The sequence below is a fragment of the Ustilago hordei genome (genome assembly GCF_900519145.1).
Source record: "Ustilago hordei strain Uho2 genome assembly, contig: UHO2_contig_24, whole genome shotgun sequence".
In the NCBI taxonomy this organism is placed as follows: Eukaryota; Fungi; Basidiomycota; class Ustilaginomycetes; order Ustilaginales; family Ustilaginaceae; genus Ustilago; species Ustilago hordei.
Window position 1 is genome coordinate 346,567 of NW_024545283.1, and position 18,434 is coordinate 365,000.

Sequence of the window (18,434 nt, forward strand, 5' to 3'; positions counted from 1 at the left end):
CTGTCATACTCGGCATGATATTATGATTCTCACCAAACTCTGTAGTAATTACTGTGTTCCTACAGATCCTGCTGAGTTATGCCATAGGACCATTTCTACTACTGATTTCAGCAAACTCTTCCTTAAGCTCTCGTTTAGCCCAATCCTGTGATTTCTGCACTCCTTCATATGACTTCAACTTCTTCCTGCCTCTTGCGCATCCGGCTCCTATGACACACTCTACTCTATACTTTACATACTCTTTACTTGACTCATAGTTACATATCATTGCAATAGCAGAGCTTTGCAATGACACCTCATATGCATGTGTTGTATCACTGTTAGGCATCAACTGTAGGCAGTGTTACTCAACACCTACAGTCCAGTCCCTTACTGTAGGCAGTGTTTGCTTGACATCTGCAGTCCAGTCAGTTATTGTAGGTGGTGTCCAACACCTGCAGTCCAGTAACTCCTGTCCTCTGTAGACAATAAGCATATCATGGTCCAGACAATGTTAGAGAGCATTAGCAACAGTACTACAAACACTTGTACTGTAAGGAGAGTATACTACTCTCCCTCCAAAGAATAAATGGACATGCTGCACAACCTCTGAATGGAGTGTTCAAGGCAGTCAGCCAAGACCTACCAGTACAAAGCCATCTGGTTACATTTAGTCAAAACATCCTGAGTAGATCTTACTCAATTGTCCTCACCAATACCAATTGGAAACATCCAATCTGGTTTCAGGCATGCGACCGCTTACACATGGTTATATAGCCATTCCCGCAATGTCGCCTGCGACACTGCTTCCGTTCTGGGAGTCCTCTCTTAATGCTGCTCCTCCTCCTCTTGTATTCCTTGCGATGCTGCTCCTTGTCATCGCTTCCTGTGCTTCCTGTGGATGGACAGTCCTTGTACTGCTTCATAGCTGACAGGGTCATTCCCACTTCATCTGGGTGGCGACTTGCACCCCCTTTCATCTCTCCCATCCTTCTGCTCCCAAGTTCATACAATCATGATACTACAGATCCTGGTGTCAGCGGTCGCGTGCCCAAAACCTGAAATCTGTAATAGAGTCTCATCTATTACAGATCCTGTCGAGTTATGCAACAACACTTGTGGTATTGCAATTCTCAGTGAAATATGTGATAGAGCTGTCTCTACCACTTTTCTTGCTTGAATCTGTGATTGAAGTAATGCTATTGCAGATTTCAACTGACTGCTGTGGACACTCCATCCAGAGGTAGCTTGGCATGATCAATATCAATACATGGGTTGTGGTAACACCAAGGTCTGGTGTGAGTATATTGTTGGGTGGCATCGATGTGAGTGTCCAGTGTGTCGACTATTGCTTGAGGTGATCCCTGGACCACAGTGGACTACTGCCTTCAGTTCTATCTTAATCCAGACCACTGGTTTGCTATGAACTGCCTTTGGATGTCAGTGAGCAGTGATACAACACATGCACTACAATGAGAGGCAATCTGATTGATTGCAACTATGCTGACTGAAACTAATGTATACTTATGTCTGAAGTGGTAACTAGTTTAATATGGTGTAGAGTGGATGAGGATCCACTCATCCACCTATGACAAGAAGGTATGTTTATATACATCCTTTGTAGTGTTGCCTGCAACACTGCTCCAGCTCTCTCTCTCCAGAGAGTACCCTCTTCATCAAGTACTATACAGGGGTCCCTGTAGCACCACTCCTGTCCTTCTTGAGCTGTGTGCCAACTCCTTCGACACTGCTCCTCCTCCTCATGACCTGCTTGCTGGTGTCCTTGATGCAGCTCTTCTTCCTTTGACTGGCAACAACTCTCCAGGTCCTTATCTTGTGACCCCTGAGTGGTAACCAACTGCATGCTCCTGAGCTTGGTCCATTCCTTGGCAGCACTTGGTCCCCCTTGCATGTGAATCTGTCATACAATCATCCTTGCCACTGATCTCCACAGAATCTGCCACATGGTCCCTTCAACTACTGATCTTGGGGGGATTCATAATATCAACTTCGCTTGTGCCAAACTAGGTGAGATCTGTAATAGAGCTGTCTCTACTACTGATCTCAGTGAATTCTGCTGCAAATCCTATGATCTGCCTGATTCCTTGATTCCTGCACTCCCTTCATATGAGTTGATGGATCTTCCTGCTTCCTGCGCATCCAGGCCCATGACACCTGGCAGAATTTGTGGTACCATTTCCGCTCGTGCCGATCTGGGCAGGATCTGCCATAGAGCCCTCTCTACTACAGATCCTGGCAGGATTTGTGGTACAATCCCCGCTTGTGCTGACCTGGACAAGATCTGTCATAGAGCCTTTCCTACTACAGATCTCGATGAACTCTACTGTAATTCCTTCGATCTGCCCGATAATCGATTCCTGCGCTCCTCCTCATATGACTTTCACTTCTGTGCATCTGGTCCCATGACACTCATGTTTGTAGTCTCAGTTCATTGGAATGAAGTAAGCATTGCAGTTGCTACACACCTGTCCAAAGGAAGCCTAATCGTGGCCCCAACAAAGTGGTGCCTCTATTTACAACTGAAAGGTAGTTTGTGGGAAGAATGGCACTGCACTGGATGACAGGCCATAACACACAAACTCCAAAGCTACTCCTTGCTAGAATCAGAAAACTAATATGATACACCGCACCAATACTGGCCGTCATGACCACCAAAAATGCAATAGCAAAATAACTTACGATGATAGCCGCCCATGCTTGGGACCAGGTTAAACCGACAGAGACAGCGGTGGACATCTATTCAGCGTGACCCAAATCGCAGATGTGGCTTTAGTGAAGTGAGAATGCCGGTGGCGTGAGACGCACTTACGTGACCCAGGTTCTTGATCCAGTTCAGGTCTACCGGAAAGTTGGTTTGTATCGACTGCAATAATGTACAAAAGATCAATGGCTACCGCCACCAAAGAGTACACCTCCATCGCCAGAAGAGTTTCGCTGCATGTACATGAGATACTTCCACACAGCTGTGACGGCGGCTGCTAGCAAAAAGGCAGAGTCGAAAAGACTGCCAAAGACGACCTGGAAGCTCGGCAGCGTGGCTAACAACGGAGGAGTCTTTTCGTCCACAAGATCTCTCACGGTTGGTGTCGAAACTGATGCTGGCAGCGAGGACCTGAGCTGAATGAGGGTGGCGAGAAGATAGATCGTCATGATCTCGGCGAGGAAGAGAACGAGGAAAGAGCTCGACACGCCTCTGCCAGCTGCACGGAAAGCTGAGCCGAGGTAGCTGAGCACATTACCGATCCTGCCCCAGATGAGCATACCGACGAAGAGAAGAGAGACTTGCTTGGTCCAAGCAGCCACGTCGAGATTGACATCAAAAATGCGGATCATGTAGGCGACTAGAAGCGAGATAAAGTCGGGTGGCGCCGTATCCCGGTACCCAAGGATGAGCAAGTTGAGCGTCGACAAAGCAATGCGAAAGGCACAGTATGCGGCCCAGATCCAGCCAATGAGGATCCAGAGCTTGCCTATGATTGTCGCATTGAGCTGTTCTTTGTGTTGAAGTGAAGTCATGCGATCCAGGTCGTCGCGCATTGCGGTAGCGATGGAGGATAGACCAAAGATTTCCGATTTGAGCGACTTGATCTCTCTGGAGCGACTGTCACCTCCCCAGAGGCTGGACACACTCCAACCGCCGGAGCCTGTCCGGTCAGAAGTCTCGGTCTCGAGCCGATTGAGATCAGCTTTCCTAGCTGCGAGATCGGAACATGACCGCTGGAAAGACTCGTTAGCTAGATGGATGTCGCTTGCCGACGGCGGACGCTGTTGTTTTCCTTTGAAGTGTTCGAATGCTTCCCAAGCAGCTTGCAGCGCCGCTGAGCCTGAGAGTATTGCGATGAAAGTGACACCAATCACGGCTGTTCTTGCCATGAGACCATCAAAGATTCCTGCACCACTACGTCTATCCAGCAAAGCAGCTGGCAGGGGGACCTTGAGGAAGAGGACGAGCCATGGAATGAACGGGACGAGCAAATATGCGACTCGACGAGGAAGAGGGGTTGAAGTGTTGCTGCGGTAGGTGAAGAGGAGACAGACGGCTAGTGGAATGCACACAATGGCGAGTGCGAGAACGGCAGCGAGAGAGAAGCGCCACATCTTTCGAAGTGAGGTACCATTGCCAGCAACAAATCCAGCCGTCTCTAGCAAGACGGCAACGAACAGAGTGGCTGATTCCTCGAAGGCGAGAGAGAAAAGAAGCGCGGCTACACTAGCAAGGTCGAGGCTTCCTTGCGAGTTGCGGATGCGTACTGGAGCAAAGATCGAAACCCTGAACTGTGTCCACGTAGGAATTACTGAGCCCTTCTTCGCCGCTAGGAAAGGCGAGCGGTCGGTTGGGTTATCGTCGTCGTCGTGTATTGAGTCTGAGTGGTATGTGCTATGATTTGCATGATTGCAAGTCGTTACCGGAGTGGGGAGAGACGCAGTGGTCTTAGTACCGATGTCCAACGAAGCATGTCGTGCTTGGCCGAATAGGAAAGGAAGGGCGGATCGAGCTGAGAGGTAGAGCGCCAGCTTGATGCCTAAGAGGAGAAAGAGATCGATCATGATGGCGGCAGTAGCATTGCTATTCTGTCCAGCCTGATCAAGTGCAATGAGGTTGAAGTATGATGTTGTCGAAAGCATACCTTCGTGGTTCAAGCATGTTGGCACTTTCACATTTGGTCAAGGCGTTTCACCGCCTCCACCTTTGTTAGACCTTTTCGAAGCTACAGCCCGATAAATGAATCGCACGAGATCTGGCCGAGACGCGTCTTTGTTGAGAGTGTTGATGCCTGATAAACGCGCGCGCACGCGTGTCTTTTGAGCGTTTGTTTGCGCAACGCGCAGCTTTCAAATTTGGGCAACAGACCAACACTCTCCCTCGTTCCAGTTGGTGTGTAACGCAAAACACTTTGCCGATCCTGACCAACACCACCGTCGACACCATTTTCAGTACCACCAACTTGAAACAGCACCAACTTCAATGCCCACTAAGCTACAGCGTCTGCATCTTGCCCATCGATCTTCTTGGTCCTACCGTCATCATGCCGACATTCCCCACCACACCGAAACCTAGCGGCGCAGATGCAGCCGACTCTTCTTGGCTGCTCGATGAGACCTTATCACCCGCACTCGTTCAAGGATCGATGCCGGACCTCAACATCTCCGACTCGCCTCTTCATGGTAGTATTCGCACAACAACCTCGACCAACTCAACCGCAGATCCAGTCTCGCGCGTAAAGAAGCCAATGAAGTCTCGTCCATCGTGGGGATCCGCAGCCGTTCTCGATGCCAACAATTCTGTCAAAACCATGTCCAGCATGCGTCTCTTAGCCGGTCTCGATATCAATGACGAAAACAAGCCTTCTGTATCTGGCAGGGCGCCGGTTTCTTCGAAGCCCGCCGGTGCCGGCAGACCTCGCTTCTCACTCTTCGCAAAACCAGGCGTGCCCACCAACTTGATGCCCAAGAAAGCACAGCAGCAGACAGAACCAGAAGACAACGACGAAGATGTTACCATCGGCCGACTACCGGACGCTTCCATCCTTGCCCCCTCTCCCTCGGCGCTCGACTCTTCCGTCATTGATGGAGACGAAGAGTACATTCGTGAAGCCCTTCTCGGCAAGCGCGCTTCAGCACGACCTTCGACTGGCGACCCAACACCATCCGAGAGCAAAGAATCGCAGCAGCAGTCGGCACGTCAACTTGCTGAACTTCGTCGCATGAACGATGTCTTCGAAGGTTTCGAGAAGATGCTTCGAGGCAGTGCTGGCCAGATCAATGCTTTCGCAAAACGAGTGCAAGAGACCGACGATCTTCTCAACATTTACATTGGCTTGCTACGACAGACCGAGAAGACACAACAACTTCTCCAAGATCAGGACTGGAAAGGCACCACCGACGATGCCACCGCCCATGCCCTTTCTGTCGCCCTTGCTCAACGTGAAACACAACGCCTATACGCTGAAGCACAAGCGAGAGAACTAGAAGCTCAACGCGCTGCAGAAGAGGCTGCTGCTATGCAAGCCGAGGAGGAGGAACGCAGAAAACTAGACGAGTTGCGTAGAGCCAACGGCGCTGGTGGACGAGGACGTGGACGAGCGGTATCAGGGACAAGGACAGCAACTCGAGGTGCAACAGCAAGGGACTCTGCTACATCTGCCATTCGCGGTCGTGTTGTTGGCTCTCGCACTGCCGCATCCACAACCGACTCGTCGGCGCCATCATCAAGCACATCAATGGCGCCAGTCTCGAGAGGAGGAGGCAGTGCTTCTTCAACTCGCGGTCAATCTGTGTCAACCTCTGCTCGCAGCACCGCGCGACCGTCCGCGATTCCAACCCGTGCCGTCTCTGGTAGCGCCGGTCTGGGAGGTCAATACGCTAATGTCAAAAGCTCCGGCTATGGTCCAAGATGAAGCCTTTTTTCCTCCTCCTCATCAGCCCCGACACTTGACCTTGCCATGTACTATGCTCATTGTATTTGTTCCGTTGAATCCGATCGCATCCCTTGCACAGCCTCTCGTGTGAACACCTGAATGATATCGATTACGACTCTTGGACCAAACCAAAACTGCAGCATGACTGTGTCTCCTTTGGGAGGTTGATGCAACATCAAGTTCTATCGCAGAGTTTTCGTGCTATCTTGAGCGCCTGCTTGGCATGCTGTCGGGAGCGAACGGCCGCTTCGTGTTGCACCTTCTGAAACCATGCTGTTTTCGCCAATTTGAAGTTGACCATGTTCAGCCAGCGTCGCTGGAGCTCCTGATCGATGAAGGTGATGGAGAAAAAGTTCCCGTCCTTCACTCTCTTCCTCGTAGGCTGTGGCTCAGCCACATCAATCTCCTCATCCCCAACCGCATGATGCTCTTCCAGCCCAGAGCGCCTTATAGGTTCCTCCGCATCGCCTCCTGCAATCAGCTTGATATACACAGGTATTTGATTGACCGGGATGTACTCTTCAGGATTTGACTCGTGTTCGTCTCGGTGCTTTTTGTCCTCCTCCCTCTCCTGTTGCGTTTTCTGAAGCATCTCTTCGTTCTCTGCAGCGATGCGTGCGAGCTCTCTTGGGTTGTCGGCGACCACGATCTCTGCCGCCTCATTCTCCGCCAGTAGCTCACCCGTAGGGCGGCGCCAATGCAAGCGCACGAGCTCCAACATCTTCTCGTTAAAGGTGGGCTTGACCAACACAATCTTCTTCTGCTTTGCCAACAAACGGCTTGATCTGCGTCGAGGTTCCTCGAAGCCTGTGACATCCGCGTTGAAGTTGGCGTCGTCGAAAAGCTCGTCATCATTGTCCAGAGAGCGGCGGTCTGCAGCAACACGTGTCCTGTCCCTTGCCTGCCCCTCGCTAGCACGACGTCTGAGAGTTGACGGCCGCTCCTCGTCCTTGTCATCGGCAGACGTCGAACGCTTGATGAGATTAGTGAGGGGTGCATCGTCGTCATCGTCGTCATCATCTCCCTCGTCGTCTTTGTTTCGCACACCTGCAGCGAGGCTCTCGTCGTCGGTCTTGTCATCGTCCGACGAGTCCTCGAAGAGGTCCGCTGTGTGGCGAGGCTGTTGGATCTGGAGGGGCTGCTGGACGTAGCGTGGCTGTCTGATCTGCTCGTCCTCCTCTTCGGAATCCGTGATCTGAATCGCTTCGGGTGACTCGGCCTTCTGAGCTGTCTCATCGTTGATAGGTGGCATAAACTCATCCTCGAGGACGTCGGCTAAGACACCACGCCTGGTGCCGCGGTTTGGAGGCTGGGTCGCCGAGGTGAAAGGTAAAGCTCTCGGCTGAGCTTTGCCGCGACGAAACTCGCGCGCTCTTCTGGCGGCTTCGAGAGGGTCAAAGTAGAAGTCGGCCAAAGCTGGAGCGGTAGAGCTTGAGCGAGAAGCATCGAGTCTTGTTGACCAGGAGGTTGGGATGTGGGTGTCCCTGCGCGGGCTCGTTAAGGAAAGGTTGTTGAGGCGCTGGAGCAAACGCTCGTCGGCGCATAGAGCTTGCATCATAGCCGGCTCGATACAGGCAAGCCTGATAACGAAAATGAAGCCTTTGCCGTCAAAGCCTTTATCAATGGTGCGAGGAAGAACCTGAACGACGAGAATCTTGACCGAGCCGAAGATCCAATCCTCGCGCTCGAAGGTCCAGAAGTGATTTCGACGCCTGATGTTGTCGTACAGGTCACGATGTTTGTAGACCAGATCCGGCTCTGCGTCGTAGCGAGACTCTGTCTCTCTGCCCTTTTCGCTTTGCGTTACTACGGTAACGCCGTCTGGAAAGCCTTGCTTGCCAGCGCGAAGAAAGAAAGGGGCGCCTACAAGGCCACCAATGCCGACGGTCAACACTGGTACCTCATCGTTCTCGATGTTACTAATGGTTCTTTCCTCGTACCGTTCGACGTCTGGACTGGCGATCCATAGCTCTTGGTGACCGTGGAGAACCATTTTGGAATCGATATGCTGTCGGAAATAAAGTTGACTGTTGTCGTTACGAGTCGCTAGAAAGTTATCGAGATCGGAGGAGGGTCACCGTCGGGGAGATACCCCTGACCTGGACGTCGTGAGCGAGGAGTCAACCGGGGAGGCACAATGGAGTGTGGCAGTCTTTTGCGAAAGTGATGCGCAGGAATTGGAGCAGCCGCTAGTCGTAGAGCGTCGAGGTGGGAAGCTGTTCGTGGCTGCGGAAATAGGGTGACAAGGTTTGAGGGAAGTGTCGATACCGAGTTGCAGAGTTGAGAATCTGAAGACCGAAGAGCGAGTTGCTGGAAACCTGCAGTCATTGACAGAGAGCCGGGATGAAAGGGGGGATGAAAGGGAGATCAAGTCAGTAGCGAGACCGGAGGGAAAGCGACAAGACAAGGAAGGAATCGTGAGCGGCTCATATTGTAGCGACCTTCATAGATCTGGTGTTGGGGAAATAAAACAAGAGACAATTCAGGAAATGAGCAGCAAGAAGGAGAGAGACAGAGAAGGAGAACGGAAGGAAGAAGAAAGGGAATGAAAGAGAAGCAGAAATGCTTTTGATAGAAGCGGCCCAAGCGTCAGGCAGCCCCAGGATATGGAGCGAAATGAAATGAAACGGAAGCGCTTTCAGCAGATCTCAACAAGAACGACATGCCTAAATCATTTCCCACGAAGCTTCTTCTAGATGGTTTGGCGCAGCGTGGCAGCATCGGAGGTGCCGATTGTGCTGACGCCTGGCTGTTGCCAAGAATGTGTCAATGGGCTGATCATTGAGCACTTGTTCGGCCTCCCCGACGGCTGCAAATGTCGGGAATCGCCGTCGGATGCTAAAGGGTTGAAAGCGGCCGAAGCGGTGCAACCAAACCATAGTGTCGGAAAGCCCGTTCCATTTGATCGCAGTTCTGAATGAGACTGATCTACGACTGCAATGGCGTTTGACAAAGCGAAGCGGTCTGGTCTCAACACATATCCTGTACTGTCTTCTACTTTGCTCGTCTGCTGCCTACTGCCACGATGGTCGTGCTTGATCTTGGGCATCGATTGTATTGCACGTTTGCGAGGTAGCTGTCACTTTATGCGTAGTTCTCACTGTGAGAAGGTCGAGAAGGGGCAAGGCAAAGCACCTAATCAGGTCAGCAATCAGTTGCAGCAACGAAGGATTGTCGCAAAGATTGTTTTGAGACTTACGCTGGGTAGTAGGCGTGAGGGTCGTGAGGTACGGCACCCTTCTGCAGCTTGAGAATGTGGTGAGGCTGTTTGAAAGGAGGACGCGGTGGAAGGTTGGCAGACGAGTAGAAGCCAGCAGGTGCAGCCTCGGAGGACTTGTGCACCTGAGCGAGAACATCGGTGAAGGCGGTGGGTGACTCGAGGTCAGCTGGCCGAGTCAATGCGGTGGTGTTGGAAGAGTCCTCAGCTTGGAGGCTATCGTCGGCAAATGGTTACAGCGCGGTCGAGTTTTGAAAGCATGCCAAGCACAGAAAAGAAGTGCAAGTCAGTATACAGCTGCCATGACCCCGAATAGTCCAGACCTTCGTCGTTGAATCTGGACTGCTTACCTGCGGGTGCCATCCTCGTTGGGAGACGAGAGAAGAAGGATGGTGAGGTCCTTTTGAGTAATCATTTCGAGCTTGGGGTACTTTCGTCGGAAGTCACGGTTGTGGTACAGATTGCCAGCAGGGTCGGAAGCAGCGCTTGGGGGTGTAGAGGGTAGTTCAGGGCGAGAACCAGGTTGAGGCCATCGGTTCGACTCGATCGATGGGATACCGGAAGAGATCTCTGGGTTGGCAGAGAAGATCTGTCGAAATTTGCGCCAGAAGGGGGTCTTGCCCTCGACGTAGGTGAAGCTGTGTGAGGAGGCGTAGTTCTTGGCCTCGTTGAAGAGGGTGCGTGTAGCTCGGAACGACATGTTGGTGCAGTCGACGCGGTGTGGTGGTGTTGGTGTGTGACAGGCAATGAAGGAACCAAGATTGAAGCGTTGGTATGTTGGTGGATGAGATTGAGAGCTTCCTTTCTCTGGCTTGCACGTGAACCTCCTTTCGCACGAAATGTCAGCCCCGGAAAGAACTTTTATTTCAACGCGTTGGAAAATGTAGCTCTAACAATCCAAGGATTTCGATAGGATCGCCGTTGCCGTGCGCAGTTGCATCATGGCTGCTTTTTCGAATCTTTCGCAACGCGCTCCTCTCTCCTCGCCTCTCCTCCTCTCTCCTCACCTCAACTCGGCACGCTTCTTCTCTTCGTTCGAAACTGTGATTGACTCGGCGACTTTGTTCTACACTGACACAGAAGCGCCAGTTTTCCTGTCTGCTATGCGTTCAACTACAGATTCTATGCCGCTTCTCCCTTCTCTTCTTTGCTGTCAGCATGCGAAACTCGTTTTGGTCTTACCATGCTCGCTTATCCCGCAGTGCTGCGTAGAGCTAGGTTAGTTACAGAATCGTCTCTCCACCTCTTTCCGCCTCGGCCTTTTTTTTGCCTTACGTTTCAATCTCCGATAGTCAAGACGCTTAGTGTTACCTTGATGATGCTTCTGCTGCTACAAGGCACACACGACGTCCTCATGTCTTGTGCGAACATGTTTCGTCTCTGCCGTCGTTTCTTCCTCTCGACCCTTGTTTTGGACTCGTCCGCTTTTGGCTTCGCTCCATTTTGATAACTGCAAGCCGCTGGTCGTTCCGTTGCTCTTCTTGCTGTGGTCATGAACAAATCCTCTTTTACCATCATCTCTTTTCTTCGTTGTTCTTGACCAACTCGCCCCGCTTCTCGCTTCCTTCCCTTTCACCTCGGCTTGCCTCAGGTGTCGAGTAGGCCGTCGTTGCGGTTGAATCCTGCTCGAACATCAACGCGCTCGTAACTGTATCGCAGGATTGCCATCATCACCGAGACTGCCCACACCTTAGATCATCGTCGATCTAGAGCACACCAGCACGTCCGCCTATCCACAAAGATGTGGCTCATACCACACTCATCGAGGGCACGATTGCGGTCGACAACGTTTGCAACCAGCTGGATGTCTCCCTTGCAGCTCTTATCCACGCTACTCACCATCTTGCTTGCATGTCTTCCCAAGACCGAAGCTGCGAAAGGAGGCATCGGCGGCGTCCAGATGCTCTACACATCATCAGCGGTCTACTGTAGTCCACCAGAAGCCATTCTCATTTCGGCACTCGATCTCAAGTTCTACCGCGAGAACCGCACTCTCGAGTTCGACATTTCCGCTGCTTCGGTCACAGACGATCTCAGAGTTTCGGTCTCTGTCGACGTCAATGCGTATGGACTGGGTCTCTTCTCGCTCGCTATCGATCTCTGCGGCGCCCTCGACGTCCTCTGTCCCCTTCCTAACTACCAATTCAAAGGAAAAGGTGTCTTTGCAGTCCCCGAACAATTCGTCGAAAAGATCCCTACCATCGCATTCACCGTACCCAACCTCGAAGCTGTCGCTACCGTTGAGCTCACCGACTCCAGCAACACTGTCGTCGGCTGCGTACAAGCCACCCTTTCCAACGGCAAGACCACGTATCAGCCAGCCGCCAAGTATGCTGTTCTCGGCGTCTTGTTGCTTGCCGTCGTGAGTTCGGTGCTACACACGTCCCTCGCCTCGAGCCTCGGTGCCGCGCAATGGCGTGTAGTAGATGTCTTTACCACCATTCAGCATGTTGCCATGTCCGCACTCCTCAGTCTCAATTATCCACAGGTCTTTACCCAGTTCGCCCGCAACTTTGCATGGTCCATCGGTCTCATCGACATCCCCACCATCCAGGACTCGATCGTTTCCACTCGTCTTGAGACCGGAGGCAACAAGGACGGCATCTTCGGCACACTTCTGCGTGCAGAGAGCGGCAAACAGTACAATCCATTCACCAGCGCCGGTGTCGCATCAGGTGCTACCTCCTCGTACACCTCCTCGAGGCCCTTTACTTTCCTCAGCTTACCTGCAGGCGCATCGAGCCTCAGCGCAGATGCTCCACAGGTCAACTCAAGCACCGCCTATGCTGCCTATAGTCGACTAAGCCAACCCTTGAGCTTCCACATGACTAACCTCGGCAAGCGACAGATCTACGCCCCATACACTGGCGCTGGTGGTCAGATCGAGCAGAACATCGGCACCGATTACCTTCCCCTCATCTCATCAAGCACCTTTCCACCCACCGGCATCGGACTGTTTGCACAACTCAACAACATCTCTCCAGCGAGCGCTTTCCTCACGGTGCTGGTGAGCTTGGCCATGCTCTTTGCTGTGCTCATCGGCATTTGCCTAGTCATGTTCCTCTTTGCAGCAGTGCTGCGATTGGCCACACGTCGACGCCATGGCCGTGTCGCCGCTTGGTCCTCGCGTTTGACCGGTCGCTCCTTCTTTGGCATGTTCTGCCGACCTCTGTTTGGTCGCTTCATCATGGCGACATTCCAGGTCTACCTCGTCTTTGCATTCTGGCAATGGCTTCGTGGAGATTCGTGGGTTCCCGATTTGCTCGCTGCTGTTCTCTTGGTCGTGTACCTGGCCGGCATTGCTGTGATCTATGCGCCGGTCTTTCTGACCGTACGACGAGGAGGTAAGGAGGAGCTCTTCTACGGCAAGACACCTCCCGCCAACGCAGGCTCGACATCGAGGAAGTGGGGTGCCATTGCCCACCCGTTCAGACCCAAGTTCTTCTGGTTTGGCCTGGTGTTCTTGCTAGTGTATTTCATTCGTGCTTGCTTCATCAGCTTTGCTCAGGGATACGGACACGGTCTTCGTCAATCGATCGGGCTCGCCGCTACCGATCTGCTTTTCTTTTTGTTGCTCTGCATCTGCCGTCCCGGACGTGACAAGACGAGCGACTTTGTCATGATCTTGCTCATGGTGTTCCGCGTCATCTCGTGGGGTATCTGTATCGCTTTGACGCCGCTGGCAGACATTCAGACCATTCCACGCGTCGTGCTTGGCTTTGCTTTGATCGTCGTCACGGGCATTCCCATCATCTTCCTGTTCTTGCTTACCGTCTGGGATCTTTTTTCGCCCTTCATTCGAAGGCGTCAGTGGAGTGCGACGCGCATTGGCGATGCAGAAATCAATGAGAAGCCTGGATATGCTTTTGGTGCGATTGGTGCCGATGGCGAGGGTGCTGATGCAGCTGCTTCGAATGGGCAGGCGTATGCAGCAAGCTCCCCAAGCGGGCGCGGATCAGAGCCTTCCTCGGGCGCATCCTCCGAGCAAGCACCCGCCGACTCTCACCTTAGTCCGAACCAAGCAGCCGTTCCAACGCAAAAGAGCTCGCTATCTCGCGATGCCAGTCCGGCCACGACAACAGCTTCCAACACGACAGGGGTTCCAGTAGAGCATGCACCAGTCGCGAGCCGAGTCAACCAGCAGCATCTGTCGCGTCCAGTGCCTTCGCACAACGGCTCCGCCGTGTCCGGCATCTCAGGACAGACCGTATACCACGACGCAAACGCTGAACCAACCTAGCAGCAGTGATTACATCGATATCCCTCCATCTTCATAGACATAAAACTATAAATTTGTTCGTCCGCCCCGCTTCATTTGAGGAATCTTGTTTTGCATTGCATCATCACTGTCTCTCTCATTTCATACAATGCCATCTCATTCCTTGTCGTCGCAGAGTTCACAACCGTTCAGCGCCACGAATCGTCCACCTTGAACGACCAACCGATATTGGCCACTCGCCAGCACAATCTAACACGAATAGGTCGAGCGACGATGTCGGACACAAGAAGGACCGCAGGGCACAATCGAGGATCCAAGGGCAACGTGAACCTCATGCGCGATCTCTTCTCTTGCATCCATTTTAAGCTTTCTTTTTTATTTTTTCCCCCCTCTTCGTTCGAAAGTAGTGCATCAGAGCACAGTCGTAGGAGCCGAGCGGATGAAATGTCAGATGCCGGATGATGGAATTTCAAAGATTTAATTGCTGCCGGTCAAAAAGGGAAGTTTTCAAATTTTCACTGATCTCACACCCGCAATTTTTTCTTTCCTTCATAAAGCGTGCACGAGGCGGCAATTGCGCATTGACGCTGTTTCAATTTCCCTCGATGCATTGGTCATATGCCGATTCATCCTTGCTGTTTCACTTCCACCTTCAACCAACTCGTGTTGGTCGCGATCTCAACTTACTCCGACCACGATTCATCTCTTCTTATTCGAACTGGCCATTCACCTAACGACACCCCTTCGCATTTTCCATCTTACGAACGCTCTAAAGGCTTGCTTGCGATGGTCATGACGGGCGTCCCCGCTGTGGGGTCAGCGCAGGTTACATCCTCGATGCAGTATCGAGCACAGCCTTTCATCAAGCTGGCCATCGTAGTGCTCACCACATTGGTCCACCTCATCGCACCGGTTCTCTCTGCGCCGTTCTTTTCCGCTTCCCAACCGACTCTAAACGCATTTGGAGCAGACTCTTCTTCGCGCCATCAGCATGATCAAGATGATCCCGTCAGCGACCACCCGCTCAAACTCACCCTCGACATTCTCACTATCGCTGCACTGGTAGTGCTCGGAGGCGTCTTTGCAGGTCTCACGCTTGGTTTGATGGGTCTGGACATGGTCAATCTGCAGGTCTTGGCTTCTTCGGGTTCAGAAAAGGAGCGCAAGCATGCAACAAAGGTGCTCAGGCTTCTCGAGAAGGGTCGTCACTGGGTGCTCGTTGTCTTGCTCCTCGGCAACGTCATTGTCAACGAAACGCTTCCCGTCTTCCTCTCCGATTTCGGCGGTGGTCTTGCTGCTGTGCTTACGTCGACGCTACTCATTGTCGTGTTCGGCGAGATTGTCCCGCAAAGTATCTGTGCTCGCTACGGTCTAGCTATCGGCGCCTTCTGCGCTCCCATGGTCCACATCACTATGCTCCTCATGGCACCCATTGCCTGGCCCACCGCAAAGTTGCTCGACTGGTGTCTCGGTGAGGAGCACGGCACCACCTACCGCAAAGCTGAGCTCAAGACCTTTGTCTCGCTCCATCAACAGATCGGCACAGAGCACTTGCATGAAGACGAGGTCACCATCATCCGCGCTGTTCTCGAACTCAACGACAAGACTGTCAGGGACGTCATGACACCCATCGAAGACGTTTTCATCATGTCCAGCGATACCATCCTCGACGAAGAAGGCGTCGCGAAGCTCGTCCGATCAGGTTATTCCCGTGTCCCGATTCACGAGCCAGGCAGGAAGGACGCCATTGTCGGTATGCTACTCGTCAAGAACCTGATTCAATACGACCCCGAAGACGCTCAGGCTGTGTCCAGCTTCCACCTCACACCACTTCCCGAAGCTAGCAACGATCTCACCCTCCTCGACTGTCTCAACTACTTCCAACAAGGTCGCAGTCACATGATCCTCGTTTCCAACCATCCCGGTGAATCTCGCGGTGCGCTCGGCGTCGTCACTCTGGAGGATGTGATCGAGGAGATGATTGGCGAGGAAATCGTCGATGAGACCGACATCTATGTCGACGTACACAATAAGATCAAGGTGGTCCGCAATCACCGTCAAAACTCCAAAGATGCCGGCCACAATTGGCAGCCTCTGATCCAAGGCATCATCGAACGACGACGAAAGCTCGGCGGTCCTATGAAAGTTCCCCTCCGCAGCAGCTATGGCACCGTCGGCATCATGGACCCCGACCACAATGCCAGGAAAGATACCAAGTATGGCGTGCCAAATGTCAACGTGCGCGCTGTCGATAAGGTGGCCATCAAGCGTCCTGGCTCGCCACAATCAGTCGTCAGTATCTCTCGCAAAGCATCCGATTCTTACGAGCCAACTACTCCACTTCGTCGCGAGAGCACTTCTTCTGTAGCCACCTCTCTAGACGGGCTCAACTACCAGGAACTTCATCGTGCAGCGTTCATCAACCAGGGCGGGAGCGCACATAAATCTTATTCAGAGCCATACATCGTCGAGGTGGGCAGTCAGGGCCGTCAGCCTCAAATCGTCCGCATCTCCGATATCCAGGAATTTCCAGGAGCAGAAGAGCGCGCAAGAAAAGACGATGTGCGAAATCGACGTGACAACGAGGGCGAACAGCGGAATGGTAACAGTCATGAGCAAGGTCGAAGTGCAGATCAGAACCAGGAAGACGGGGAGAGGCGACCGCTCTTAGACGGGATCAAGAAAGTTCTTGGCCAGTCCGATTAAGCCGGAGCAGATGTAATCTAGGAGACCTCGCAATGCAATCCCTCGGATCTTCCAGCTAATCCCTCTTCTGCATTCTCAGAACAATCTAAGGATCCAACCGCTCAGACTGTGTACACATTGATTTTGGAAGATGTACAATTACACATAGGTGAAGTATGTCTTCCTATGCCGCAAAGCAAGCAGGCGAAACATCACAAAGATCTCGAATACAGGGGCTTCAGCAGACCGTCTGGTTCAGGCCAAGCTTCACAGGTGCAATCAGGAACAGTGTTCACAGCATCACTTACCTCTTCCAAGAGATGAACACTGAATCAAATGCAGTGTCTGGGGAGGGTCGAAAAAGAGCGTGAGCATAACCCTGTGGCTGGGAACGAATTTCCAGGTCGCGTTTCGGACCAGTCCGACAGACTCCCTACCCTGGGATACACGAAAAAGACTAGCTTCGTCGAGACAGACCATCTTCAGGAGGGTAGACTTAAGTTTTCCATCAAGCTCGTGGAAAATCCAGGGCTCGGCGTCTTTTGGGCTGGCCAACATGTAGTTCACAATATTAGCTCCTTGGATTTCGCAGGTCCAAATTAAAATCATCGTAAGGCGACCATCAAGGATTTTGTCAAACTTGTTATCGCCAGGTTTAACTTTTCCCGTCAGATGCCTGAGGGCATCCTTCCAAGTTTTGATGGTGACGAGGAATAGTGGCTGATAACGAAAAAGCTCGAAATATGCACTGTCACATTTTAACTCGGCCGGCGACAGTGTGTGTTTCCAGTGTTAGATCCTAGTTTCCTATCTGAGCTCATTGAGTTACACTCTCGACCGGCCGAGTGTGTGTTCATATCTGTGTAGTTTCATCATTGAGTCCCACATTCGGCCGGCCGTTGCCAGGCAACTCCCCGCCGAGTTCATCCAAAAGGGTGGGGTCATGCAGGGCCTGCATTTTGTGGTCACCTTTTTTTCGACATTTTTTTGACTTTTTTTGACAAAGTACTTCAGAGTGTGCTGACCAACTCAAAGTGGGATCGTCGAAAAAGTCGAGATTTTTGACGCGTCCGGTAAGCAATGTTAGACCTCCCGTCAACACACGCGCGCCAGACACTTTTTCGACTTTTCGCGTGCGCGCATCAACATGTTAGATCATCGTGCCCATTTCGACTTTTCGAGCGCTCGCATCGACGTGTTAGATCAACGAAAGCTTTTCGACTTTTCGACTTTTTGACTTTTTGACTTTTCGACTTTTTGACTTTTTCGACTTTTCGACTTTTCGAACGCTCGCATCGACGTGTTAGATCATCGCAACCTTTTCGATTTTTTCGACTTTTTGACTTTTTGACTTTTTGACTTTTCGACTTTTCGACTTTTCGACTTTTTCGACTTTTCGACTTTTCGAACGCTCGCATCGACGTGTTAGATCATCGCAACCTTTTCGATTTTTTCGACTTTTTGACTTTTTGACTTTTCGACTTTTCGACTTTTCGGCCTTTCGACTTTTTCGACTTTTCGACTTTTCGAGCGCTCGCATCGACGTGTTAGATCATCGAAAGCTTTTCGACTTTTCGACTTTTTCGACTTTTTGACTTTTCGCGCGCGCGCATCGACGTGTTAGATCTACGCGATATTTTCGATATTTTCGACTTTTCGACTTTTCGCGCGCGCACAAATGTTAGATCCTGTGAAATATCAACTCCAAAAAAAGTCCGAAATTCCGATGTGGCGCGCAAGGGTCCAAAAAAAGCGTGAGCACCCCACCCCCTGGCAGGGAACGAATTTCCAGGTACCCTTTTGGACCAGTTCCACAGACTCCCCTACCCTGGGATATACGAAAGAGGAGCAAATAGCTCAATGACGAAATCGAAAGTGCAAGCAGCTTAGGCGG

At 51.9% G+C, this 18,434-nt stretch overlaps 6 protein-coding genes across 6 annotated transcripts; 3 read left to right on the forward strand and 3 right to left on the reverse strand.

The window, feature by feature from the left end:
• Positions 1-2,883: 2,883 nt before the first annotated feature.
• Positions 2,884-4,548, reverse strand: UHO2_07210 (uncharacterized protein; the record flags this gene model as incomplete). Its single annotated transcript, XM_041559012.1, has 1 exon — positions 2,884-4,548. The coding sequence occupies one exon, from the start codon at positions 4,546-4,548 to the stop codon at positions 2,884-2,886; it is 1,665 nt and encodes a 554-aa protein (XP_041414946.1).
• Positions 4,549-5,027: 479 nt separating this feature from the next.
• Positions 5,028-6,398, forward strand: UHO2_07211 (uncharacterized protein; the record flags this gene model as incomplete). Its single annotated transcript, XM_041559013.1, has 1 exon — positions 5,028-6,398. The coding sequence occupies one exon, from the start codon at positions 5,028-5,030 to the stop codon at positions 6,396-6,398; it is 1,371 nt and encodes a 456-aa protein (XP_041414947.1).
• Positions 6,399-6,594: 196 nt separating this feature from the next.
• UHO2_07212 (uncharacterized protein) lies at positions 6,595-8,412 on the reverse strand (the record flags this gene model as incomplete). Its single annotated transcript, XM_041559014.1, has 1 exon — positions 6,595-8,412. The coding sequence occupies one exon, from the start codon at positions 8,410-8,412 to the stop codon at positions 6,595-6,597; it is 1,818 nt and encodes a 605-aa protein (XP_041414948.1).
• Positions 8,413-9,503: 1,091 nt separating this feature from the next.
• On the reverse strand, positions 9,504-10,336 carry UHO2_07213 (uncharacterized protein; the record flags this gene model as incomplete). Its single annotated transcript, XM_041559015.1, has 3 exons — positions 9,504-9,519; positions 9,619-9,852; positions 9,987-10,336. The coding sequence occupies 3 exons, from the start codon at positions 10,334-10,336 to the stop codon at positions 9,504-9,506; spliced, it is 600 nt and encodes a 199-aa protein (XP_041414949.1).
• A 1,041-nt stretch (positions 10,337-11,377) lies between these two features.
• UHO2_07214 (uncharacterized protein) lies at positions 11,378-13,876 on the forward strand (the record flags this gene model as incomplete). Its single annotated transcript, XM_041559016.1, has 1 exon — positions 11,378-13,876. One exon carries the CDS (start codon positions 11,378-11,380, stop codon positions 13,874-13,876), a length of 2,499 nt encoding a protein of 832 aa, XP_041414950.1.
• Positions 13,877-14,647: 771 nt separating this feature from the next.
• On the forward strand, positions 14,648-16,561 carry UHO2_07215 (uncharacterized protein; the record flags this gene model as incomplete). Its single annotated transcript, XM_041559017.1, has 1 exon — positions 14,648-16,561. One exon carries the CDS (start codon positions 14,648-14,650, stop codon positions 16,559-16,561), a length of 1,914 nt encoding a protein of 637 aa, XP_041414951.1.
• Positions 16,562-18,434: the final 1,873 nt, after the last annotated feature.